A 26,793-nucleotide genomic window follows, 5' to 3' on the forward strand; every position below is an offset into this window, starting at 1 on the left:
AATGAAAAAGTGCAAAAACACACAAATTATCAAAAGTTGTATGTGCTTACCATCCCCAGTTTCAGGATAGGGCTTCAAAGGTAACACGGCAGGGAAACGGGACAACCTCTTTTAATATAACAAAGTCATGGGGGATTTTTTTTTTATTATTAACAGTCAAGCAACAATAAAGATTTGTTGTCATATATATGCGCTGGGCTAGTAGAAATCTCAAACCTGATGCCAGAGGAATATATTGTATGTAACAATCGTTAAAAATAATGTAGGCTCACTAGTCTGCCCCGCGAAAAGTCACTTAATCAGTACCACCATTTATATAAAACATCAAAACCAGAGAACACTCTCACGCTTATATCTCAGAAAATGCCTGTGAAAGTAAATGAGCTGACCGACGAACATCGGCTTGATGAACAACCGGAAACAACATACATTATATCATCCTGGTCGGCGGTGAAATCTGTGCTACCTCAGTCGGTGCGTAACATAGTGAAGTGAGCGCGGCGCTCAAAGACGGAGGTACTTACTGGAAATCCCGTAACTGTAGGCCGAATCACCTACCCTCCTGACGGCGTCCCTGTTCAGAGTGACAGGGCGCTCGTCCGACACAATTAAAAACCGTGGGAACCCGGAAGTAAATTCCGGCCAGCGCGCGTCTCTACACATATAAAACTAAAAGACAGACTAAGCCTGTGAAGGGAGAGCGTCTCGCTCATCGGGTCCCTGGATGCTGTATTGGCAAAAAATCAAAATTCATGAAAATGAATTAGAGGTCATTGTAATGTGATCAAATAATAATTATAATCACATTTAGAAAAGCAGAACATGAAAAGGAGAGTATTCAATGGTAGGGTTATGTTACGGCATCTCATCGATATTAAATCAAATACAGTCAGACCTAACAGAAGAAAAGGGCAACAGACACAAGTTAAAAAGGGTCTAGGTCATTGTAAAAAAAAATCATTTTAGATGGACAGTGTTGTCCAAGGAATGTCATTGTTCAATCCCCTTATGGAGGTCCCTAATTTAAACACCCAGCGTTGTTCAGTCCTAAAGAGGAAATCTGGGTCATTAGGACGGACTTGAGGGGCTTCCAAAACTACCCACCAGAGATCGTCTGCAGTGTGTGGAGTCTCAATAAAATGTGTATTTAGTTTCGTAGTAGTCTTACGGCATCTAATATTACTCCTATGTTCGTTAATACAAATTTTGACTGGTCTTTTAGTCATCCCGATTAAACGTAGTTTGCAAGGGCAGGTGATCATATAGATGCAGTACTTTGAATTGCAGTTCGTATGTTTTTTCAAGAACCACCTCCCAATGGGCTCCAGGTCAAGTGTTGTAGTTCGCCTCGTTAATGTGCAGACATTACAGTTACCGCATTGATGATGTCCTACAACTGGAGGGAGGTCACACAAAGTTTTTGGGATAGAAGTGTCATGTAAAGCACGTGGGCGGGTGTGGACTACCAGGTCTTTGATATTAGCTGTGCGTTTAAAGGCAAACAAGGGTTTTTGGAGATCAACTCCCCCACTCGCCAGTATTGGCCAACGTTTATTAATAAGTTTCTTGATAATGTTTGACAGCGGGGTGAACGTAGAAACACAGGTTAATCGTGTATGTGGATCCTGTGTTTTGGTGGCTAGTAACCACTCTCTTTGGTTATTCTTGGCTCTCTTGCAGGCTAAATTTATGGTCTTATCCGGATAGTGTCGGTCTCGAAGTTTTGCTTGAAGAGTGTTGGCCTGCTGTTCAAATTCGGGTAGTGAGCTACAGTTCCGCCTGAGTCGGAGAAATTGAACCACGGGCAAGTTGTCTCTTAAAGCCTTTGGGTGATGGCTATCATATAGTAGAAGACTATTCCGATCTGTTGGTTTATGGTATATGCTAGTCGTTAACTTGCCGTTGTTAATAGAAATCATCAAATCCAAGAAAGGTAAATTTTCTGAGGATACATGGGCTGTAAATTTTAAATAAGGGTCAAGAGTGTTGATCCAGGTGGTAAGTTCTTCAGCTGGCGTTAGAGACCCTGCCAGATGACCAGAATGTCATCTATGTAGCAGCGCCATAACCTGATATTCTTTTGGAGAGGATTGGTTTGAGACAGAATGTATTTCTTTTCAAAGTCATACATATACAAGGAAGCTAAACTCGGGGCAAAGGTACTGCCCATCGAAGTGCCCCTAATTTGGTGGAAAAATTGATCCTCAAATTGAAAATAAATCTCAGTAAGGGCCAGGGATGCACATTGCATAAGAAATGCAACAGGTGTGGAAGGTGGAATTGGTTGATTCAGAAGTGCTGCTTCCACTACCTGTAGAGTAGCTTCTTGAGGGATGTTTGTATATAGTGCTTCTACATCTAAGGTGATGATGCCCTGTATTCCCCCAGTGTTGTTGATAGATTCAATCAGGTTAAGGACATCTTTAGTGTCCTGTAAGTAAGTCGAGGAATTTCTCACTAAGGGTTGAAGGAAATGATCGCAGAAGATTGATAGTGGTTCCAATACAGAACCAATACCTGATACAATTGGTCGTCCAGGGGGAGGATTTATTCCCTTATGGATCTTGGGTAAGCAGTAGAAATAAGGGATCCTTGGATGCACTGTGTAGAGGAATTCCGCCTCCTTGGAGGAGATCCATGAGTTGTTTCTGGCTTCCTCTATGAGATAACGAATTTGAGTCTGCAATCTACTGGTTGGATCGTTAGTAATCTTAGCGTAATAGGTGGTGTCACTCAGAAGACATAGGCATTCAAGTTTATAATCAGTAGCGTCCATAATCACTATTGCACCCCCTTTGTCAGCCTGTTTTATAACAATATTCTGATTGGTTGCCAGATGTTGTAAGGCTTGCTTCTCTCTCTTAGGAACATTCATATAGGCATGTTTCGGACTCAGACGGTTCACATCAGTTAGTACTGCTTTCTCAAAGGTTACTACTTCACTGGGCATCATGGTCAGTGGTGGAGTAAATGAGGAGGGTTTCTTTAAACCTGAGTCTAGTGGCTTTGGTTCATTTGATTTGTCCTTGAAAAAGAAATGAAGACAAATCTTTCAGAAGAACTGAGCTAGTTCGATATGTAACCGAAAAAAGTCTTCGTTAGGCGTAGGTACAAAGCCAAGGCCCCGATTAAGGACCTTCAATTCATCCACTGAGAGTTCTCTCTTGGATAGGTTGACCACTAAGTTCTCGATGTAGGGGTCTTGGTCTGGCTCCTGGTTACCATTTGTGGTTCTTCGCTTGACCATTGGACATGTTTCCCTCTTCCTCTTCCTCTTCTTCTGCCTCTGCCCCGGCCGCGGCCTAAGAAAGGCACAAACGGCATGAAGGGGCGAGGTTGAAAAAAATGGTTAAGGGGGTTGCCACGGCATGGGATGGCTACCAGGGTATGGTGAATAGTTATAGAAAGGTTGAGGAGTGTTGTTCTCATCAGTACTCCACCCATCGGATGATGAGCCACTACTAAAGTTCCGTGGCTTTTTGTATGAGGATGTAGAGTCATCAGAAGAGCGGGACTGAGTGTCTATGTCAAAGTCATCCTTAATATATGGATACACTTTCTCCCTACTGAATTTAACTATATCCTTCTGAAGTTTAGTTATCTTTTGCTGAGTTAGGAACTCCTTTGTCTCATTAAGTTCAGTTGTTATTTCAGCAAGACGACTTTTAAAAGCTGTCAATGTGACGGTTGTTTTTAGAGCATTCTCAATAGTGCTGATTTGAATAGTAATAGAATCAGCAATGCGTTTGGAAGTGTTAATGATCAGCACCAGCCAGTCTCTAGTGCATTTCCACGCTATCTGTGCCCAATCTTTTCTAAATGCTAGGTCTTGTAAAAAAAAATTGTGGTATGTTGGATACAAACAGTCCAGTACGTGCTATGTTAGCACGTAAATATTCGTCATGATGGTCCCATGCATTACTGTTTTTATCAGTTCTCGTTTTAAAGCAGAAAGTTTGTTCCAGTCTTCCCTGGGGCTGCCTGAGGGGGCTGATCCATCATTACTAATGATGGAAGGTGTCTGTAAGATAGCTGACACCACATCGTCATCATAACTGAGACCCTGGAAATCTTCCATTCGGAGGATCTCTCAGGGTCTACAAAAAAAGAAACTAGAAAACCGAATAGGTTTCTAATTAGAAACGTCAAAAGGTCCCACAGCACAACTGCTGTACATGCAACTACATAAGCCAAAACGGGGACGAGGGACCAGGAGGATAATAGTCCAGTGCACGATCTCCCAATAATCTTCTAAGAATATGTACAGGTACACAGTTCCAATTAAAGAAAGAGAGGCTAATCCGATAGGAGCGAGAGCCCTCAAGCATCACATTGGATGACTGGCTTCATCATCATGAAAGCTCCTCGTCAGGCCGGTGCTGCAATGCCTAACGGGCTCCCCCGAAGGGGGGCTCTTAACCGTATTGTTCTAAGTGTAACAAAAAAAAACAGGTCGTGTAGTGTAACTACCTAAATTACGATACCTGAACAATATGGAGAGAAAAAAATATAGGTAAAATTGGTTACCCAACTTAGATATACATCATAAATTCTAATCAGTTACCATAAGTAGGGGACCAAGGTTAAAAACACTAGGAGAGTAAAGGTGAGTGACAATGCTCACTTACTCTATATAAAAACACGAGAGGACCAGAGAGGTTATAGGGCCTCGGATCGTGGGTATACATGTTTTGCATCTATTGGTCCAGTCGGATCCGTTGACGCTTCATCAGGACCGTTACTCAAAAAAACCTTCTCCAAACAATTTTTTTTTAATACCAACCCTTATGGGGAAAGGTGAAGAACGAAAAGTAGTCACTTACATTGAGGATACCTGCTACGTCAAAAAGGTCGCCCTAGGAAAAGACAACATATAGAAATACTAGTCACAAATGACATTGTGAAGTTAAATGAAAAAGTGCAAAAACACACAAATTATCAAAAGTTCTATGTGCTTACTGTAACCGGGCGCCTCCGGACGCCCCTTCCCCGTCGAAGGAAACGACCGACAAGGGATACCCCGGGGGCACCCGAGGGATTCCTGACGTGATGACGTCCAACGTCATCCGTCAGACAAGAACAGCCGACGAGAGGCAAGCGGGACGCGTCCGAGAAAGAGAAGCCGACGTCAAGCAGAGCCGCAGAGAGGAACGCCACGGATCGCCAAGACGGAAAGGAAGCCCCGCCGTAGACGAGGATCGACGCGAGGAGAGTGGAAAGCCTTGGGCGCCTCCCACCCCTGCCGAGGCGAAGTCGGGAGATCCCCTGCAAGCCGGCCACGTCCCTGGAGGGGCGTGGCCAAGCCAGGTACGAGCGTACCGGGACTGGGGCTGGGGTTCTGGGTGGTTGGCTGGGTTTAAGGGGGTTAAGGAGGGAGGGCTGAGATCCTGTAAGGAAGGGGAGCTCATCTGAGTAGGAATACCGATAATTAAAAGAATAATCACACCCTCCGTATCCAGACCAGGGAATAAAAGTGTAAGAGGGTCACAGAGAGGACACAACAAAAGGAAGGCACGAAAACGAAAAGTAACCCCACATTCCTCCACCTCCACAGAACCCCCCCCCCTTTCACTCCTTACTAACCCTTATTAAACCGTGTATAAATAATTTGCCCCACTTACCTGTTCCTTTTTCCTTCTTTTGTTTGGGAAATCCTGGGCCATGAATACCGGGTGAACAAGACCTCTCCCTCCGAACCGGACCAGGTCGTCCCAAGAACACCAAAGAGCCCTGAAAAGAAAAGGGAATTATTTTATTTTGGACTTGGAGTAAAACAGTTTGGCGGACAAGTCAGTGTTATAAACCCCAAACGAGCAAGAAAATAAACATACTACCCCCTTAAGTGCTGCGTCTATCACCTTCTTCCAATATTCCCTCGACGCGGGAAAAAGACCCCGCCACAGTGGTGTCAGAAGTGGGATATTGGAAGAGGCGACCGAGACTGCCCAACCATGGAGGAGAAGTGTACCATATCCGATATGATGCAACAGTTGGCCTCCGGACAAAGACACCTGCAGTTAGTGTGGGAAGAGCAACAAAAAGAGGCCAAATTGGAAAGAGAGGCACTACAAAATGCCCTTAAGAGTCAGGCCACCATAATGGCCAGCAACCAGTTGGTTCATGAAAACCGCCATTAAGAATCTCACAGATACCATCGCTGCTACCCGTGTACACCCAAATGTGCCCAGTTCGGTCTTACAACGATATCAAGAAGGTGAAGACCCTGATGCCTTTTTCACCAATTTTGAACGAGTTGCTACTTCCGCTACTTGGCCTCCGGAACGATGGGGCCAGTATATCGCCCCCTTATTGACGGGGACTCTCCAAGCCGCCTATCAAGCGGTAAACCCCGGTGGAATAACCCCCTATAAGGATATTAAAAAGAGCATCTTAGAACGGGTGGGTTTTGATTCTGAACATTATCGCGTCCGGTTTAGGAAAGCCAAGTGGGGACCCAACGAAAATCCCCGGGCCCTATATTTTAGGATCAAAGATCTGGGTCTCAAATGTTTGGGCCCCATAGGGACAAATCGGGAAGACATTATTGAGATCGTGCTCTTAGAGCAATACATGGACGCGCTGCCTCCGTCCACGCGCAACTGGATCAAACAACATCCAAACCCAGATACCAATGCTACCATCGAGTTGGCCTGCGCCTTTCATCGCTCCCTTGAGTTCAAAGTAACCCCCCCCCCCCCGGTCAACACCTAGTCCCCTGCGTCTGAGTTCGGGAACATCCTCGACAGGGGGACGAAGAATCAATGAGGACATAGGGAGAACCCGGGGACTGGATAGGCCCTATATACAACAACCTCAGTGTTTCAGTTGCGGGAATGGGGTCACATAGCTCGAGGATGCCCCCTGAAAACAGAAAAACCGGAACCCATGGAAATAGGGGTTACTAGGGGAAGAGTCTTTTATACAGGGAAAAGAGACACCCCTTATAAAAAGAGACTCGTTATCAATGGGAAAAGCACAGTGGCCCTCATCGATTCAGGTTGTAGCCAGTCTGTGGCCCGGGCCGGGTTGTTCGACGCCCATGACTGTACTTCGGGACTCACGGTATCAATCTGTTGCATCCATGGAGAAACCAGAGAATATCCCCTAATCTGGACAACCCTCACCTGGGGAGGAAAAGAAATACCCATAAGAATGGGTTTAGTAGAACAACTGGTTGAAGAAGCTATTATAGGAACTGACTTTTCGGAATTCCCACAACTCCTAGACAGCCTCAGACAGCTCGAAGAAACTAACAACTGGTGGAAAGATGCTCCTTTCTCCGGTGAGCCTCTATCACCTCCGAGGGTACGACCTAAACTCTCCCGGAAGGAGAAAAGAATAATGAAGAAAGCCTATACTCAAGACCTCTCCAGCACGCCCCGGGTAATTACAAAGGTCCTCGCCCTCACTGCCCTTCCCAGCTTCCGGACTTCTCAAAGAGAAGACCCCAGTCTGATTCATGCATGGAAAAGTGCACGGCCACGGAAACCTCAGGATAAGGGTCCCTCGTTCACCATAGTCAAGGACCTATTATACCGAGTCACATACAAAGACCAAGACGAAAAGAAACAGTTGATAGTTCCAGAACCCTATAGACAACAAGTTCTACAATTAGCACACAGTCAGCCGGGGGGCGGACACTATGGGAGGGAGAAAACCGAGGAGTATTTGTTGAGAAAATTTTACTGGCCAGGGGTATTTTCCCAGATTAGGAAGTTCTGTCAACAATGTCCAAAATGTCAATTGATTGACCCAGGCTCACGGAGAAAAGCCCCTTTACAACCCCTCCCCATCATTGATGTGCCCTTCTCCAGAATAGGGATGGACCTCGTTGGCCCTCTTCTACCCTCGTTGAGAGGCTATCGTTATATATTGGTATTAGTGGATTACGCCACAAGATACCCTGAGGCTATTCCCCTCTCTAGTATTAACACCAAGAGTGTTGCACACGCCATGATAGGCTTCTTTTCCCGAGTTGGGTTTCCTCGAGAAGTCCTAACGGACCAAGGGACCCAATTTATGTCCAACCTGATGACACAAATATGTCAGCTATTGGGGATCAAACAGTTACGGACGTCGGTCTATCACCCACAAACCGATGGCTTAGTAGAGAGATACAACCGTACCCTCAAATCACTACTAAAGAAAGCTATCTCGGAGACAGGTAAGGACTGGGATAGGAAACTCCCCTTAGTATTATACGCAATCAGGACACACGAACAAGCCTCTACGGGCCATAGTCCGTTTGAACTGTTGTTTGGGCGACAACCACGGACCCTACTAGACATGGCCGCTGAGATGTGGGAAGAAGAAGACGGGGAAAAAAACATTCTAAAATACGCACATGAGTTAAAAACCCAACTACATACAGTATGGGAAAGCGTAAGGGAAAACATGGAGAGGGCCCAAGACAAGCAGAAAAGGAATTATGATCGGAATACCCAATTGAGGTCCTTTTCCCTAGGAGATAAAGTGCTAGTTCTTCTTCCCAGTTCCGATAACAAATTATTGGCCAAATGGCAGGGACCCTACCCCGTAACAGGACTAGTAACTCCCGTAACTTATAAAATTCAGCTTAACGATACCCCCCCTAGGTCCCAGATCTTCCAGGTTAACTTATTAAAAAGATGGGAAGAACCACCGAACGACCCAAGGCACGGCTGCCTAATTAATACAGTTAAGGAACTAGAGATAGGCTGGTGTCCCACTGACCCCCCTGGCGAGAGGGAGATCCCTCTCATTAATACAGAGATCTCGATTCAACAAAATAGACAGTTGAAGAATCTCTTCGATAAACACGTTCGGGTGTTCTCCTCGATACCCGGTAGGACACGATTGGTACATCATCACATCCTCACACTACCTGGGAAGACCATGCGACTAAAGCCTTATCGTATCCCTGAAGCTAGGAAAACCCTCGTAGAAAACGAAATCGAGAAGATGTTAGATCTAGACATCGTAGAACCTTCCCACAGCCCCTGGTGTTCGCCCGTGGTATTGGTGCCCAAACCTGATGGGTCTATACGTTTCTGTATTGACTTTAGACAGGTCAATTCCCTATCACAATTTGACACATATCCCCTTCCAAGGATAGATGAGCTCTTAGAAAGATTGGGGAAAGCAAAATACATGTCTACGCTTGATTTGACCAAGGGATATTGGCAGATCCCGTTGGGTCCCGAAGACAAAGAAAAGACGGCTTTCGCTACTCCCTCCGGATTGTATCACTTTAAGGTTCTCCCTTTCGGGTTGCATGGCGCCCCCGCCACCTTCCAACGTCTCATGGATACCATATTACGACCTCATACCAGATACGCGGCGGCCTATCTGGATGACATCGTTATTTTCAGTGAGACCTGGGAAGACCATGTGACCCACATAGATCACATCTTCTCGGCTTTAGGGAAGGCTGGACTGACAGCCAACCCCGCAAAGAGCCGACTGGCTTTTAGGGAGATCTCCTACCTGGGTTATCACATTAGCAACGGTATACTTCGACCCCAAAAGAATAAAATCGAAGCCATCCTACACACCAATGCACCCACCACGAAGAAGGGAATCCGTTCCTTTTTAGGTCTAGTGGGGTACTATCGAAGGTTCATTCCCCACTATTCCAGTTTGGCGGCCCCCCTAACCAATCTTTTAAGAAAAGGACAGCCCAACAACATCCCACAACTAGACCCGACTCAACTTCATAGTTATCATACCTTGCAAAGGTATCTCACCACTCAACCGATATTGAAATGTCCTGAGTTCGACAAACCCTTCCATCTCCAAACGGATGCCTCCGATGTGGGGGTCGGGGCCGTTCTCTTTCAAAAGGATGAAGATGGGGTGAACCATCCCGTCGTCTTTATTAGCCGTAAGCTATTTCCCAGGGAGCAAAAATACCCCATTATAGAGCGCGAATGTCTTGCCATTAAGTGGGCTATCGAAAGTCTCCAATACTATCTTTTGGGCAGACCTTTCCTACTATATACGGACCATGCACCCCTTACGTGGCTCTCAAGATACAAGAATACAAACAATCGTATTTTGAGATGGTTCATCGAACTCCAACCTTTCTCCTTCCAGGTGTGCCACCTCCCTGGTGACCTTATGGGTCAGGCTGACTATCTGTCCCGCTTTCCGGATCTGGTGGGGCTCGATCAGCCCCATTCATGTGAGGGGATGTGTAACCGGGCGCCTCCGGACGCCCCTTCCCCGTCGAAGGAAACGACCGACAAGGGATACCCCGGGGGCACCCGAGGGATTCCTGACGTGATGACGTCCAACGTCATCCGTCAGACAAGAACAGCCGACGAGAGGCGAGCGGGACGCGTCCGAGAAAGAGAAGCCGACGTCAAGCAGAGCCGCAGAGAGGAACGCCACGGATCGCCGAGACGGAAAGGAAGCCCCGCCGTAGACGAGGATCGACGCGAGGAGAGCGGAAAGCCTTGGGCGCCTCCCGCCCCTGCCGAGGCGAAGTCGGGAGATCCCCTGCAAGCCGGCCATGTCCCTGGAGGGGCGTGGCCAAGCCAGGTACGAGCGTACCGGGACTGGGGCTGGGGTTCTGGGTGGTTGGCTGGGTTTAAGGGGGTTAAGGAGGGAGGGCTGAGATCCTGTAAGGAAGGGGAGCTCATCTGAGTAGGAATACCGATAATTAAAAGAATAATCACACCCTCCGTATCCAGACCAGGGAATAAAAGTGTAAGAGGGTCACAGAGAGGACACAACAAAAGGAAGGCACGAAAACGAAAAGTAACCCCACATTCCTCCACCTCCACAGAACCCCCCCCTTTCACTCCTTACTAACCCTTATTAAACCGTGTATAAATAATTTGCCCCACTTACCTGTTCCTTTTTCCTTCTTTTGTTTGGGAAATCCTGGGCCATGAATACCGGGTGAACAAGACCTCTCCCTCCGAACCGGACCAGGTCGTCCCAAGAACACCAAAGAGCCCTGAAAAGAAAAGGGAATTATTTTATTTTGGACTTGGAGTATAACAGTTTGGCGGACAAGTCAGTGTTATAAACCCCAAACGAGCAAGAAAATAAACATACTACCCCCTTAAGTGCTGCGTCTATCACCTTCTTCCAATATTCCCTCGACGCGGGAAAAAGACCCCGCCACACTTACCATCCCCAGTTTCACGATAGGGCTTCAAAGGTAACACGTCAGGGAAACGGGACAACCTCTTTTAATATAACAAAGTCATGGGGGATTTTCTTTTTATTATTAACAGTCAAACAACAATAAAGATTTGTTGTCATATATATGCGGTGGGCTAGTAGAAATCTCAAACCTGATGCCAGAGCAATATATTGTATGGAACAATTGTTAAAAATAATGTAGGCTCACTAGTCTGCCCCGCGAAAAGTCACTTAATCAGTTGGAGCATCTTCAGGCCAGCAGCCGGCCGTGGCCTTTTCTTTTCCACTGCAGCACCTTGTGAGCTCATAACCACATTTCCTTAGGTGTGCCACTGCCTGCTTCTTGGGATCTCCATGGTCCCAGAGGCCGATGGAGAATGCAGTCCTCATTGCGTATTGGCATTGTGGCGGATCCCATTCCAAAGTTGAGTCTCAAAGTCAGGTAAGGGGTTAATGCCCCTTCAAGCCCTTCTGCTTTTGGGGAAGCCGCAATGGTGGAACTTCAGCACACAGATTGACCCAAAGGCAGTGATGTCCCTTAGTTGGACCTTTTAATAATACAAATTGAGTCATGAGCTGAACTAAACGAAAAACTCCCTAACAGCTTTGTTCCCTTCTGATTGCTTTCCTTAATTTCTGTAGAAAATAACTTTCAAGTACACCAAGTCGACATCTGGGATCAAAATGCATTAACATCTTCATTGGAATGGTGCATTTCAGTACCCATAAATACTATATTGCTGTGTAACGGGAAACATCCTAATGAAATGCAGTTGTGACAACAGTTTTTTTTTCCTTAGAAAAGAAGCAGGGATGGAGCTTCTTTAATTATGAGTGGTGAAGTATGGAGAATAGTGTGGCAGTAGTGATGCAGCCTAGTCAGGATTGGATTTGACTGTGTATGTATGTAGGGCGTCGGGGATGGTATTCCAAAGAGAATATGGAACCGTTTCTGCAGTGGAGTTGGTTTCCAGAGAGGTTTCCTTTTAGCAGCTTGTTGGGTCTTCTGGTTTGTAAAGTAGCTATTCCTGGTAATGATTGACAAGACGAAGGCGATGCTATCTTTGGTCATAATTTGATTTTAATTTCCTGGCACTGAGAAGTATAAGTTCACAAGAACAGAAAATATTGGGAAAGGTGAGTTTTTAAAGATTTACAGAAACCTAGAAGTTTGGGTTTGTACTGGATTGCCAGAAGAAGACTATTCCAGGCCTGAGCAATGATCACTGAGAACGCATGTCCCTTTGAGGCAAGATTTGTTTTACCTTTGAACAGCAACCAGATGTTAAGTCTTAAGATTGAAGCAATCTGGAGGGTCAATACTTTGAAAACATCTGAGACATGCAATTCATATGAGAGGTCAAATGAATGGCATTATGACCGAAACAAAACACCTGTAAGACTGATCTCTTGTGAACTGTAAGCCAATGCAAGCCTTTGATATGTGTTGTAATGCTGGCATGTTTATGAATATTTAGTACAAGCTTAGTGGCTGCATTTTGTAATGGTACACTGCAGAGCTGTAACTTGTGTACCAGAATGAAGGGGTGACCAACAAACAAGGCATTGCAATAGTTCAGTCTACTTATGATCAGGGATTTGACCAGCACTTGCCTGGAAGTTCTGGGGGTGAGCTGTGTTTTTTTTTCTTAGGACCTTCATAATGAGGAAGTAAGTGGAATGGAGCTTTCAAATGTGGACCTAAAAGATCAATTTAGATTCAGAGATGACTCTCAAATTGCACACATTGGAGGGAAGACAGGTCCCCAAAATGACTGAGACTTCCAAAACGGAGACCAGCAGGAGGGGTTGCCAAATAGCAAAACCTTAGCTTTGCCAGAGTTAAGTCTAAGTGAGTTGGCTTTCATCCAAAAAGCGGTTACAAGACAACATTTAAAATTAACTTGAAGGGAACTAAGACCACCTTCCAAACGCAGAATAGTCTACGTGTCATCGGCGTAAGCATAAAATTGGAAACTACCTGAGGCAATCAGGTCAACTAAAGTGGTATTATACTGTCCTGTAGGACGCCATTCTATTTCATAGATTATATGGTTCATTTAGGTTGGAGATGAGTAGACAGTGTTACACAAATACAGAATTTAGATTGATTGTTATGGTTGCCCATTTTGAGGTGGATTGACACAGAAGTGTGGTGTTGACTGACTGTTGTGCTTTTTCATTGTGAGACTCTTAAAATAGGTTTACAAGTGGTTGGGCAGAGGTGAGTGAAGATGGTTTGGTAATCTGGTTGAGCTACCTGATGAGTTAATTTGTCCCAGGGTTAGCAGCTTTGAGACTAATAGTAATATCTTTGCCTCTGGATAGAGTAATGTGCTATCAATTCGGCCAAGGACAGAGTAATTTTTTCTTTAGACTCCTTTAAAAGTAACTTTATCTTTAAAATACTTATTATGCATATGTTAAATGCATTGCAATGGTGTTGATGTTTGCTAGTGGTGGTGAATTGAGGGTATCCTTTTTGTGCTGGTAGAACCATATTGAGTCAGGATTATAGGACTCTATGGAAATTTTAAAGAACTTTTCAGGATCCAAAGTCTAGTCATTACCAGAGACATTAGAAACATCTGGCATTACGAAATTGCTGCCCTGTCTCAATTTATCCTCAAATTGGTCCCACTAATGAGCAACCAAGATTGTTATAACTATTACTTTGTAAAAAGTAAAACATTGGCGGGTGGTGGGAAAAGTATATTGAGTTGTTGATGTTTTTGTTAATTTGTCTGCAACTACCATGGTTGTATCTGCATGTTAATGTTTGTGTATCATATCAGTAAACTACAATATCTGTCTATAAATACTGACCTTCTATCCAATTGCTGACACATTTATCATATATTTGGGTCTTTATATATTTGGGTGCCACTGCTTTTTATGGTCAAGTATGGTTTATTAATCATATTCCATCTCCCCGTTTCTTAATAGAAACCATGCAAGTGAACGTATGCCAGCTTTGAGATAATTTTATTAATATTCCTTAACATAATAATGGGTTTCATCACAACTTCTTTTTTTGTTTTCAATTGGACTCTGCAGTTAATTCTATCTGTGCTTTATACTCCACATTCTATGTTACCTACCATGTTTAGGGAGCATACAGCCTGACTGGTGCTATCTTTTTGACGGTTTAAAAGCAGGTTGCAACTCTCTAGCTCTTTGCACAGATGCTCAGTGTGTGGAGCTTTATGTTCAGGAAGCCCAGGCATCAGCTTCTATTATTACTAGCACCTATTGGATGCAGGATTACTTTTGGAGGGATGGTTTATTGGTTGGAACTGCTGTTGTGCTTTGGGACTAGACCATGCAACAATCAGCTTAGAAATATGTACCTAAAGGCTAATTGGGCACAGTTCTATAATGATGAATAATTATTGATGAAAAATTTTAAAAATAAATCTTAACATATGGCCTGGAATCGAGGCTCCCCACCACACTTATATTTCCAGCAAGAGGTGGTTATCAGCTTGCACAGCATAATCTTGTAAAAGGATCTAGAGATTATAACAAAGTCTATGAACTTGAAAAAAATGAGGTTTTAATTGATTAACCCCAGAGGCAAGTTCAAGCAGGTTACACTTTACCCCACAAAACAAACGTTGCTCCAGCTCCCTTATTATCCACGTATCACCTAGCCTTCTCTTTGAATTCAGGAAGCACGTTTTTGTATTGGTGGAAAAAAAGCATATTACACACATGTTGTAGAATGTACACACGTTGTGCCCCAACATTTGACTATGGCTGAGTCTTAATCTTCTAACATGAGCTTGTCTGCCTTGTTGACTGCAGGTGGTGCCATGGCGGCAGTGAGCTTCGAGGAGTTTTCAGTGCCCCCAGGGTCAGAGCTGGCTTTGCCACCTCTGTTCGGGGGGAACATCCTGGAGAGTGAGCTTGAGACAGAAGTAGAGTTTGTGGATGGTGGCCTGAGCGGTGACAACCTACAGGATGAAGAAGAGGAGGAGGAACTCCTGCAGCGGCAGAGGGAGATGAACAAGAGGAAGTACCTCGCTCTGAGCCGGCGCTGTAAGGAGATAGAACTGGTGAGCTAGAGTTAAGGCTGTGTGTCATCAGTGTAACTAGTTATCACATTAAAACTGTAACCCATTACCGCAAAGCACTTATAATGGTTCCTTGTTATGCATCAGTTCTTCAAACATTCTTAACTTAACAATTACTTGGTCTTGCTTCTGTCTAAAAGTATACACATGAATCAGAGCGCACAAATCAACATGTACAGTGACTTCAAAACATACCTAAAAAACAATAGTATCCTTTACTATAAACAACCAAACATTAAGGAGAGAAGAGGTAAATTAAGATCATAGCTAATGTTTTGTAAAATACAGATAACATTGTGTAGGAAGTGAAATAATGTCATCTGGACTGGCCATTTTCCTTCGTAAATACATATATTTCCCTCCTGTTTTTGTTTTTATAAAATGGAAAGGGTGCCACTTGGTCTGGTATAGTTTTTGTAGCTGCACAAAGAAGCAATGCACCAAAGAAATAGTTTTTTGTTTTTTAAAGTGTGTTTTCTTTATTTGATTTAATGAACAACTTTAACAGTATGTCAATAAATATAGGAAAGAACTGTTCGACATAATGTGTAGTAGAAAAGACCTCTCCCACGATTTAAGTAAGGATTGGGACTGCTGCATCATTAATAAAACGTGCCATGTGGAGTTTCACAAAGCTCCATCATTATGCTGCCACTTTTCTATATTAGATGTGATCAACCTGGATCATTTACATTCACAATGTACACTAATAATCCACATCTGGTCGGACAATGATGTAGAACTGTATAGCTAGATTTTAAATTGCCTATAATATATGTTCCTGTAGATTAATACAAATACCTTTGTGCTAATGGCTCCAAGATGGAGGTCATGATAATGGTTATCTCAGCTGAGACTATCTTACTGTTGGGTTGGCTGAAATAATTGGTTGCATCCCTTCCACTAATATAATCTGTTAAAAAACCCTACCAGTTTGATTGGACCTAAAACAATCATTTATTCAGAAGCTTGCAACAGTGGTGAAAGAATACCACCTTCTAGCTGCTAATGCTTAGAGTTCTCACCTTTGGCCATCCAAATCAAAGAATCAAATGTACAAGAGTACTAGGGAAGTCATGCCTACATTATTTTAATAAATGAACACAGGTGTCTCCAAGAAAATTTGGGAACTCGACTGCTATTTTTGTCAGATTTTGAAAAAGTATGAACTTCTACTTGCAGATCTAAAAGAACTCCACTATCGCCTATTAGATGAAATGATTACATTCAAAGTGTTGCATACTGTCTACAAATCCTTATAGGGAAAAAACAACCCCTGAGTGCCTTAGAAAATTTACTATTTACTGCATGCCTAGTTAAATTTTCTGATGTTAGCAATGCAGGACTGACCAACCAACCCAAATTCAAGAGCAAGAAAAATGCCGAAGTGCCCATTGGAATTCAGGACACAAACCTTTGCAAATTCACGCCTCTAAAGCATTGCAAGCCCTCTTTTTCAGACACACCTATGACCTGCAACAACCCCCTAAAAGTAGGGATCAGGCACCTGTACCAACAATTTCAACTAGCTGATAAATACCATAAGAGTTTTTAAACTTGTCCACACCCCATCACCGACCCATGGCAATAAATATGAAACTGACTCTGCTTACTCAGCATTGCAAAAACATGTTTAGCACACCATAAATAATCCTTGCGTTCAGTTGTGAAAGGATGTCACCTCAGATTGAAAGCACAAGTGACTCTAAGAATTGAAATGTTCACTTAGAAATGCTTATTTGTGACCCGAGCATCTTGTGTGCTCCTTCTCACTTCTCCATTCCCCACCCTCTTCTTCCCCCCTCTTCTTCCCTCTGTTTCCTTCTCTATCGCCTTGTGATTTTATTTTCAGATGACACTCTTTAATAGATGGATTCAGGGAATGCCTAAGGTGTAAATAATTAAGAGGAATACATCTTTCCTCTGATATCATAGAGGAGAGAACTTGGTTTCTATGATAATGCATATGGCACATATTGATTTCATACGGTGTATATGTGCTTATAAATGCACACATCATTCCCTTACCACTTCCCTTCTTCCAGTTTCCTTTCATCCCAACTCTCTTAGCCACCCGTGTAATGTTTTCCTTATTCTGTACATTCCTCCATTGCTTATAGCGTACATGAAATTTGGTTACAAATGGGTATTGCTTTAGTAGATATTCTGAAGGTGCTTAGACCACAGGCCCAGCTTAACAGGTAGATTTTCATACCTTTATGGAACATCAGAGTTTGTTTTCAGGCACTGATGCTGCATGACAGAATTCCAAAATTCAAGAAGGATTTCCAAATCATGCATTTTGTACTTATTGTTTGGATGATAGTAGTGTGTCCTCTGCTCCAAGAAACTGACATTGGCACCATGGCAGCTGTTTCAACAAAGGTATACAGACCACATGATTTAGATACTTGGTTATCTTTAAAGCTTGTGTTCATTATATTTTAAAGCTTTGAACATATGTAGACTGAATTCATTCCAGTACAGGGATCTGGGTTATAAGGGGTGTTGACTGTCCTTCCTTTCCTATAAACATCTTGAGGATTGTCTCATGCATTCCTCATTCTGTTTCTCAACAAACCTCACATCCTAAAATAATAATAATAATAAAATGAGTTGTTTGACACAGGCTGTTATACTGTGGGATTGTCATTTCTAAGTAATGCACATAATAAGCATTTTTATCACGAAGTTTACTGTTGCCCAGTGTATGCACCTTTGAAGTATGGGAATCTGGGTTGACTTCTTGTTGAGACCAGATGTCAACAGTAAAAGCTTAACACTGAGTACTGGGCCATTTTGCCAGCTATGGATTTATTTTTGAAAGGTGAAAGTGAGGTCTGAGTAGGAACTCAGTACTTTGAATAAAAGACTCAATTTTCAGTGATTTTTAGCAAGATTATGTTAATGGGAGGTAAACAGTTGATATAAAAGATACAATTTAGAAGCAGTCTTAACGAGAAGGTGCCACTTCTATGCAGAAAACTATCGGTGGTGCGTAAGTAGCATGTTTACATCAAAAGGTAGTGTTTTGTTTTTAATATTTGGTGCATGAGGTTAGAGCATGGGTAGCAGAGAGAAGCCAGCCACATGAAGGCTCTGCTTTCTTTGGGCTCAAGGATCCAAGAGCACTTCAAACTGAACCACAGCCAGGCATCTGATGAAAGCTTAACAAAATGTACTAGCGGAGCACAACAATTTTTTTTCTTTCTTTCTTTTTTTCTAAAGTATTGATAATCAAAAAGTCAAATATGACTATATAATTAGTAAATTGTGATAGACTGTCCACAATCCATATACATTCATATATTATTAACCTCAAGTAATGTAGGTTCTCATAATTTTATATAATGAAAATATTTATTTCAAAATTTGGTGACAATGATAAATAACATATAACACTAAACCCCTACAGTAGACAACCAACCAACATAAAAGACATAATGTAAATAGATACACTAATAGTCCATAATCTAACACAGAAATGAACTATGAGTCAGAGGACCGGATGATATTTTGTCGAATCCACATGTAACATCAGCCAACACGTGTTTCGTCCACACATTGGACTTCTTCAAGGCTGATAAATCATAATTCAAAAATATTACATTAATAATTTAAAAATACAAAATCTGAAAAACAACTCCAAAGACTAAAGAAAGGATCACAGTTAGTCGACCTGCACCAAAAGTGTGTTGGAAGTAGAGAAAGTGCCATAGAGAACATACATCCCAAATTAGTCTTTGAGATTAATAAAATGATATAGTAAGTATGAGTGATAGGGATGAAATTTGATATGAATGTGAAGGGGAGTCACTATTTTTAAGTATGAAAGAGAGACCTATGTAACCCCCAAAAAGAGTCATGAAGGGAAAGTACCTTAATCTCTCCATTTACCACTTGTATCTCCAAATGATATTCAAATCTCTAAATGACAGAGAAACAGGGGAAGAGATCCAATCATCAACTGTCAAAATGTAGACCATATGTGTTACCTATATTCAAAGTCTGGTACCCCACTAACCTTGGTATTGTCCGCACTAAGCTTGTTCATTGTACAAAAAAAACGCAACTGATTTTCATTTTTTTGATAATATAATTTTAGTTCATCAGCTTATAGTTGGTCCTGCAAATAAATGAAAAGAACATGTATGCACATATTAGTAGCTGATACAGGCCATGTTATGGCCTTTATTTATCATATCCTTCTTATCAAAGGAACCGTAATCCAATCTAAGCAAAATATCTAAACCGTCACGATAACATGAAACCTGGTTCCCTACAAAGTGCAATTTAACTCCATATAGATACATCACGTCACAAATGAAACTGACCTCTATATGTTGTTCAAAGTGCTTGGTCATAACAATGTCAGGCCACAAATAGAAAGTCACATAAGAAAACGTATCGCTGATATTAAATAAAATCATGATATGAAAGAGAATATTCAAACCTGAATCAATATCAAAGGTATAATAAAGTCAGAAAACCATATCCAAAAGAATATGTCTTGTCCATGCTAGTGTAAACAGGAATGTCCCACATAACTCTGTGGCCAATGAGTAATATGGGGCACCCCCAAGACAAGCTAGCCGTAACGCCTACAAAACTAACCTGTATCCTGGTAACGTCCGCATAATAGCAATCCGCGTCCCGTGTTGCTTCGTTGCAATAACAACGAAGGTGTGTGCATTGAAGAGAGCACGGATGTCTTCTTAAATCTGGTTGGTGTCAGCAATTTAGCCAATGCCGACCCTGAGTTTCAAACCCACAATTAGAATATTCTTATAGTAGAAAGAGAAAAGGGCCCACTACAAACATCGCGAACATGGCGGCCATCTTAGAATAGTTCGTTTTCATATTACTCAGACCTGTTGTCCTATTGTCAGAGAACCTAATTGATATATACTAATCATCAGGCAGAATATATATAAGTATATTGGGCCAACGAGTGAAGCTCTTATCAAATACTCTGATCTTTAGATTTAAATAAACATAAATAGAAAAATCTTCTGTGTAGGTAATAAACCATCCTCAATGTATGGACAGAATAAGGTAACCAACGAGACTCCGAATGATAGGAAGGAAAAAGAAGGAACTGGAAGAAAGATCCTATACATATTAGTCCAATATGTGCACATTATCATAGAAAATTATATATGATAAAAAGTGATTGGACAGACAGGAGATATCCAATATCGCTCAAAGAGAGGCATCTATCACCATGGTATGTGAGTATACATCAGTTAAACATATAGGCACAACAAATCACTGATCCCAATGTATTATCAGCCTGTAAAGAGATGTATTGGTAATAAAAAGAAGACATATCTTATAATCCACAATCATGTATACATTATTGTAAAAAATGATATAGTTCATCCCCATTTCTATAGTTCTTAACCTGATAATCCATTTCGCCTCATTTTTTCTTAGCTCCAATGTTCTATTACCTCCTCTAGGGTTAACAGGGGTATGATAAATTCCAATGTATTTAATCGAAGGAATTTCTCTCCCTGGATGTTTGATGTTCATGTGTCGGACTACTGGTGAGATTGTGTCATTGTTTCGCAGGGCACGGATGTGTTCCTGAATGCGTTCTTTCAAGGGCCTGATAGTACTTCCCACGTATATCTGGCCACATTCGCATTCCAAAATATACACAGTGAATTTAGTGTTACAATTTATAAAGGTGGTAATTTTATGTGGTCCGCTTCCATTGTGCTGAAATTCCAGGGTTATGCATTGTGAAACCACACATATTACAATGACCACATTTGTAAAAACCATTGATTTTGCCTGGTAACCATGTCGGTGTTTCTTCCCTTAAAGGTGACAAAGAACTTTTATATTTTACATTTCTAATTGTTTTGCACCTTTTGTGGATCATTCTTGGTCTTTTGGGTAATATTTTTGCTAGTGTATTGTCCATTTGTAATATGTTCCAATGTTTTTGTAGAATACGATGTATATTACGGCTATTCTGACTATACTCCGTACCGAAACTCACCATTGCGCCCTGGGACCTTTTCGGAGATGTGCTATGCCTATTCAGCAAGTTTGTCCTACATGTCCTATTGGTTTTGTTTCTTGCTACATCAATAGTTTGTTTGGAATATCCCCTTTGTCGGAATCTTTTTTCCAAAATGTCTAATTCCATATTGCATGTATTTGGCTCACTACAGTTCCTCTTGAGTCTAGTCATTTCCCCAAGAGGAATAGCTGAGATCTGAGTTTTAGGATGAGCACTCTCCGCATCCAATATTGCATTACAAGCTGTTGGTTTGCAGTAAATTTGGGTGTGTATCATGTTGTCGTTGATGAATATGTTCAAATCCAGGAAACATATATTTTCCTTACTATATTCATAAGTCATTTGTATATTGTACATATTCAAATTCAAATGATTACAAAATTCCACTAGTTGTTGTTCCGATCCAGTCCAAATCATGATAACATCATCAATATACCTCCCCCAAAAAAAGATATTTTCCGTCAGATGTGGGTGACCGTTCTTCCAAATATGGATTTGTTCAAACCAAGCCATATACACGTTTGCATACAATGGGGAAAATATAGACCCCTTAGCAACTCCTTGCGCTTGTTTGAACCACTGTCCTTCATGTATGAAGACATTATTGTCTAGTGTGAATTCTATTGTTATGTAATAGCATCTCTGTATGTTCATAGTATGATGCTGATCATCCTGATAAAAAATTACGTACTGCTTGCAATCCCTTATCCTTAGGTATACAAGTATATAGTGAGGTAACATCTAGTGTAACCCAGATCATTCCTGTTGTCCACACTATATCCTCTAATTTTGCAAGAACATCTTTTGTATCTTGTAGATACGAGGGTATATTCTTAACAACAGGTTGCAAGTAACTATCGATAAATTCGGAAAGTCTTTCAGTAGGTGCCCCTATTCCTGATATGATGGGTCTACCGGGAGGTGACGTTCTACTTTTATGTAGTTTCGGTAAGATATATATACATGGTGATGTAGGGTGTGGGTTAAATATGTATTTAAATTCCGAATCGGAAATCAAACCCTCTTCCCGCCACACTCGTAACCATCTTTCTAAATTTATTATGATCCTTTGTAAGGGATTGGTCTGTAGTTTAGTATATGCAACACTATCCATAAGCTGTCTGTCTATTTCCTTAACATAATCTGTCCTATTAAGGATAACAATATTGCCTCCTTTATCCGCCTCTTTGATAACTATGTTTTGATTATCGCTAAGTTCTTTTAAAGCTGATTTTTGTTTAAGAGTCAGATTATGTAATTTGTGACATTGACCTTTCTTAATTTGATTTTCCAGTCAATATAGATCCTCTTTGACCATTTTGCCAAAGGTGTCTATCACGTTGTTACTTGGTAGACTGGGAATGAACAAAGACTTTGGCTTGAGGCCACTATTTAGTGTCAAATCTTGTGCAACTTTGAGATCTTCTAATAGTTTCTTTCTATTGAAAATATCTTGATTCATGTTGTCCAAAGTTAATAAAAGTTCAATATCCATAATATCTCTTATGGAATAGGAACTGACAGTAGTGTGAGATGTATCTATAGTCTGTATGCCAGTTTTGTCTGCAAAATATTGTTTGAGTTTAAGTTGTCGTAAAAATTTGAACAAATCTATGTGTATTTGTGTCATATTGCAAAAACTGGACACACAGAAACCTAATCCTTTACGTAATACTTTTATTTGTTCATCAGTCAATATACAGTCAGATAGTTTCACAATAGAGATATCATTGCAATCATGATTGTCAATAACTGTCAACAATTCTGTTAGAGTCAGTTGTTTTTGATTTTGTTCCTGGCTGCCCTGGTTTGCACACCTGAGCCTGTTTGTCCCTTGTTGTCTCCCTTCCTTTTTCCTCTACGGGATCTCTTCTTTGATTGGGACGTGGCTGGTTGTGAAAATTCCTTTTGTTGCCTAATCTGTATCTTTTTGCCTCCCGTAAAAAACTAGTGGAAGCCACCTGATCTTCATTAGATACTCTACTTGAATTTTCACTTGATATACTCGTTGTATCAGATTCCTCCGGTGTAATGGAGAAATCTGAGCCATTAGTTGTTGTCACTGCCTGCCCCTGTATATTGGTGACATGTACTTTATTGGCAAAATCATCAAATCGTTTTGCAAAAGTATAGACTCTATCATTTTCATAGTCCCTGTCGTCCCTCTGTATTTTTGACAACTTTTTGTTTTTAATGTAAAGTTGATGTTTATCCAACATGTCTTTTAGAATTTTATCATTTTTTTCTTTCACCTCTGGTAGATTGAGGGCTAGGATCTCAGTTTCAAGCTCTTTAATTTCCCTCAATAAACTTTCCCTCTTTTCCTCTGCATGTTGTACTAGAATGGTCATCATTCCTTTGGATGCTTCAAACAGAAGATTTTTCAATTTATGTTTATTTAAATCTAAAGATCAGAGTATTTGATAAGAGCTTCACTCTTTGGCCCAATATACTTATATATATTCTGCCTGATGATTAGTATATATCAATTAGGTTCTCTGACAATAGGACAACAGGTCTGAGTAATATGAAAACAAACTATTCTAAGATGGCCGCCATGTTCGCGATGTTTGTAGTGGGCCCTTTTCTCTTTCTACTATAAGAATATTCTAATTGTGGGTTTGAAACTCAGGGTCGGCATTGGCTAAATTGCCGACACCAACCAGATTTAAGAAGACATCCGTGCTCTCTTCAATGCACACACCTTCGTTGTTATTGCAACGAAGCAACACGGGACGCGGATTGCTATTATGCGGACGTTACGAGAATACAGGTTAGTTTTGTAGGCGTTACGGCTAGCTTGTCTTGGGGGTGCCCCATTGATTTTTATTACTCATTGGCCAAAGAGTTATGTGGGACATTCCTGTTTATATTATACTAGCATGGACAAGACATATTCTTTTGGATATGGTTTTCTGACTTTATTATACCTTTGATATTGATTCAGGTTTGAATATTCTCTTTCATATCATGATTTTATTTAATATCAGCGATACGTTTTCTTATGTGACTTTCTATTTGTGGCCTGACATTGTTATGACCAAGCACTTTGAACAACATATAGAGGTCAGTTTCATTTGTGACGTGATGTATCTATATGGAGTTAAATTGCACTTTGTAGGGAACCAGGTTTCATGTTATCGTGACGGTTTAGATATTTTGCTTAGATTGGATTACGGTTCCTTTGATAAGAAGGATATGATAAATAAAGGCCATAACATGGCCTGTATCAGCTACTAATATGTGCATACATGTTCTTTTCATTTATTTGTAGGACCAACTATAAGCTGATGAACTAAAATTATATTATCAAAAAAATGAAAATCAGTTGCGTTTTTTTTGTACAATGAACAAGCTTAGTGCGGACAATACCAAGGTTAGTGGGGTACCAGACTTTGAATATAGGTAACACATGTGGTCTACATTTTGACAGTTGATGATTGGATCTCTTCCCCTGTTTCTCTGTCATTTAGAGATTTGAATATCATTTGGAGATACAAGTGGTAAATGGAAAGATTAAGGTACTTTCCCTTCATAACTCTTTTTGGGGGTTACATAGGCCTCTCTTTCATACTTAAAAATAGTGACTCCCCTTCACATTCATATCAAATGTCATCCCTATCACTCATGCTTACTATATCATTTTATTAATCTCAAAGACTAATTTGGGATGTAGGTTCTCTATGGCACTTTCTCTACTTCCAACACACTTTTGGTGCAGGTCGACTAACTTTGATCCTTTCTTAGTCTTTGGAGTTGTTTTTCAGATTTTGTATTTTTAAATTATTAATGTAATATTTTTGAATTATGATTTATCAGCCTTGAAGAAGTCCAATGTGTGGACGAAAAACATGTCGGCTGATGTTACATGTGGATTCGACAAAATATCATCCGGTCCTCTGACTCATAGTTCATTTCTGTGTTAGATTATGGACTTTTATTGTATCTATTTACATTATGTCTTTTATGTTGGTTGGTTGTCTACTGTAGGGGTTTAGTGTTATATGTTATTTATCATTGTCACCAAATTTTGAAATAAATATTTTCATTATATAAAGTTATGAGAACCTACATTGCTTGAGGTTAATAATATATGAATGTATATGGATTGTGGACAGTCTATCACAATTTACTAATTATATAGTCATATTTGACTTTTTGACTTTTTGATTATCAATACTTTAGAAGAAAAGAAAGAAAGAAAAAAAATTGTTGTGCTCCGCTAGTACATTTTGTTTGGTTCTATTGTTACGGTCTTTTCTTTGAAAAAAACGGAAAGCACATCAGGGCAACGATGTGCATTAGTGTATGAGCACTACCTAACAGCATCTATACTTGGGTAAATTAGGAAATGTGCATTGATACTGTTGCTTAGTGTTGCCAAATTTGTTTATCTGATGAAAGCTTGACCGGAGCTTTCAGTGGTGGAGATAAAAGCATACAAAGGACATGATTTGAACCTAATCAAGCAATTTGGTGACACAGTAGTACCAAGATGACAGTGCAAAGTCCTTACTTCAAGGCCCATAACGTTCTCTTTGTACCACAATTCAGTGAGTGTCGGTAGGTCTATGAAATTTTTATAGGGCGGAGCACTGTACATGGTCAGTGAGCTAAGATACTGGGTGTTCTCTCCCACAAGGGCTAAATCAGATATTTTTGGTTACAATCCTGTTTTCTTACTGCATACTTATTATCAGTGTTTAGTTTGATTTAAGTATTTCCTTTATCCTAGCTCTGTTAAAATAAAAAAAGAGCAGAGAAATACATTCAAAAACTATTGCCTGATTGCATACAATTTGTCACTAGTAGAGGCTGGGATTAATAAAAACTATGGGGGTTATTACAACTTTGGAGGAGGTCTTAATCCGTCCCAAAAGTGACGGTAAAGTGACGAATATACCACCAGCCGTATTACGAGCCCATTATATCCTATGGAACTCGTAATACGGCTGGTGGTATATCCGTCACATTTGGGACGGATTAACACCTCCTCCAAAGTTGTCTTCTGGTTCCATACTTTCAGTTGTGCTCATTTCACACCTAGGGTGTGAGTGGTTCCTGTGGTGAGACTCAGGAACTACTTTCACCAAAGAAATGCCTCCATGTTGTGTGTACAAATTTCACAAACAATATATTCCGGCAAAGTGGTAAAGTTGGAATTAAACATCAAGTCTCCGAGTGCCGTGGCTAAAATCTTTCCAGTCTACCACATCAAAAGTGGTGGGGGCTGGGAGTTTGTGTTTGCCCACCTCCGTGCAGTGCACACATTGTTTGAGGACTTTGTCAATGATTTTTTTTATAGCACTCTCTTCCTTACCTATGCTGTTTCTAATCGCTCCTAATGGTTACAGATAAGAAACTAAAGGCATAAAGAGGTTGTGAGTTATGTAATTCCAATTCAGTAATACATTTACTTACTTTATATACCTGACTTGAAACATTAATGTCCTTCCCCCACATAGCTATAGAATGCAGATAAGACTTAAACCAGAGTGTGGTAGAGAGATAGCAACTCAAATACAGCATTCTCTTCTGGAGATTAGGGGC

At 41.1% G+C, this 26,793-nt stretch overlaps 1 protein-coding gene across 2 annotated transcripts in view; it reads left to right on the forward strand.

The window, feature by feature from the left end:
* Positions 1 to 26,793, forward strand: part of TFPT (TCF3 fusion partner) — a 139,167-nt gene that overhangs the window by 44,478 nt on the left and 67,896 nt on the right. For both annotated transcript variants that reach the window (XM_069200737.1, XM_069200739.1), the window contains one exon: positions 14,941 to 15,191. In XM_069200737.1, the coding sequence (XP_069056838.1) occupies positions 14,941 to 15,191 (251 nt within the window). The remainder of the gene's footprint in view (positions 1 to 14,940; positions 15,192 to 26,793) is intronic.

Source organism: Pleurodeles waltl, chromosome 7, assembly GCF_031143425.1.
Source record: "Pleurodeles waltl isolate 20211129_DDA chromosome 7, aPleWal1.hap1.20221129, whole genome shotgun sequence".
NCBI lineage: Eukaryota > Metazoa > Chordata > Amphibia > Caudata > Salamandridae > Pleurodeles > Pleurodeles waltl.